General features: G+C 47.7%; 1 protein-coding gene and 1 non-coding gene across 2 annotated transcripts; one reads left to right on the top strand and one right to left on the bottom strand.

Moving 5' to 3' along the window:
* Positions 1-429: 429 nt before the first annotated feature.
* On the top strand, positions 430-503 carry Pmar_PMAR022908. Its single transcript has one exon. It is a non-coding gene; the product is annotated as a tRNA-Arg (tRNA).
* Positions 504-1,192: 689 nt separating this feature from the next.
* Positions 1,193-1,450, bottom strand: Pmar_PMAR022907 (hypothetical protein; the record flags this gene model as incomplete). Its single annotated transcript, XM_002785433.1, has 1 exon — positions 1,193-1,450. One exon carries the CDS (start codon positions 1,448-1,450, stop codon positions 1,193-1,195), a length of 258 nt encoding a protein of 85 aa, XP_002785479.1.
* Between the last annotated feature and the right edge of the window lie 53 nt (positions 1,451-1,503).

Here is a 1,503-nt window from a genome sequence, read left to right as displayed (position 1 = left end):
TTAGTTCAGCTGGATAGAATGTCTGCCTACGGAGCAGATGGTCGTAGGTTCGAATCCTGCATCGGGTATACATTAACCTCACTTCCTCTTCATCCATCCTACGTCAACGAAATCGGGCATCCGATGTGAAGCTCCACCTAGTTTGCACAAGACGCTGAAGGCAAGCACATGAGATAGTGGTGCGCACCAACGGCTGTACCTGAGCAATCCGGATTCCGCTCACGCATCTTGAATCGGCCACTCGATGTGAAGCTCCAACTAGTTTGCAGAAGACGCTCAGGCAAGCACATGAGATAGTGGTGCGCACCAACGGCTGTACCTGAGCAATCCGGATTCCGCTCACGTATCCTGACGGATTGACCAATTACCGCCTAAACCATTTCGGAAGAGTATTCAACTTTAATATCAATCAAAGTGACTAGCTTCATCGCCCGATTAGTTCAGCTGGATAGAATGTCTACCTACGTAGCAGATGGTCGTAGGTTCGAATCCTGCATCGGGTATACATTAACCTCACTTCCTCTTCATCCATCCTACGTCAATGAAATCGGGCATCCGATGTGAAGCTCCACCTAGTTTGCACAAGACGCTGAAGGCAAGCACATGAGATAGTGGTGCGCACCAACGGCTGTACCTGAGCAATCCGGATTCCGCTCACGCATCCTGAATCGGCCACTCGATGTGAAGGTCTAACTAGTTTGCACTAGACGCTGAAGGCGAGCACATGAGATAGTGGTGCGCACCAACGGCTGTACCTGAGCAATCCGAATTCCGCTCACGTATCCTGACGGATTGACCAATTACCGCCTAAACCATTTCGGAAGAGTATTCAACTTTAATATCAATCAAAGTGACTAGCTTCATCGCCCGATTAGTTCGTGATCCTGATCCGTTTGATGAACCCGAAGCCATAATGAGTGAATGATAACAGATTAATAACCACGATAGTCGTAGTGTGTGGGGTGCAGTATGCCGTGAAACGCATCTATCCGTTTCACTTGGGCGAGTGAGAGATATACAGGATATAAAGAATGCAAGAATCATCATAGTGAGTGTATGAGAACTGAGTGGTATTGAATGATAGTGAACCACTACGAGAGAGAGCAAGATAGCAAGAGAGTTATCTTGGTTCTCACATATCTCCCCCCCTAAATATACGTAGTGAAGTGGAGAATATTAATATTAGTTGACTTCATTGATGGTATAGACAGAGGTTTCGGTCGGCTTGGACAGAGTCATCGCTGAGACGATAAGTCGCAGTACCGAGAACGTCCTTGATAGTAAGAGGGCCTGTCCAGTTAGGTTGAAGCACACCATTGGACTTGTTGTCGGTCCACTTGAGTACTTTCTGCCCAACAGCAAAAGTGCGGCGACGCGACTGGCGATCACCAAACTTCAGCATAACCTTAGCCTCAGCTTCTTCCATAGCATCATGAACCTCCTTGATCATAGCCTCACGGCGAGAGAATCGACGCTTAGCTTCGAACTTGACTGTATCAGCAG

This window comes from Perkinsus marinus (assembly GCF_000006405.1).
Source record: "Perkinsus marinus ATCC 50983 genomic scaffold scf_1104296932522, whole genome shotgun sequence".
NCBI classification, from domain to species: Eukaryota; Perkinsozoa; order Perkinsida; family Perkinsidae; genus Perkinsus; species Perkinsus marinus.
Note: the sequence above shows the minus strand (reverse complement) of the source record. Positions and strands in the feature narration are given on the sequence as shown.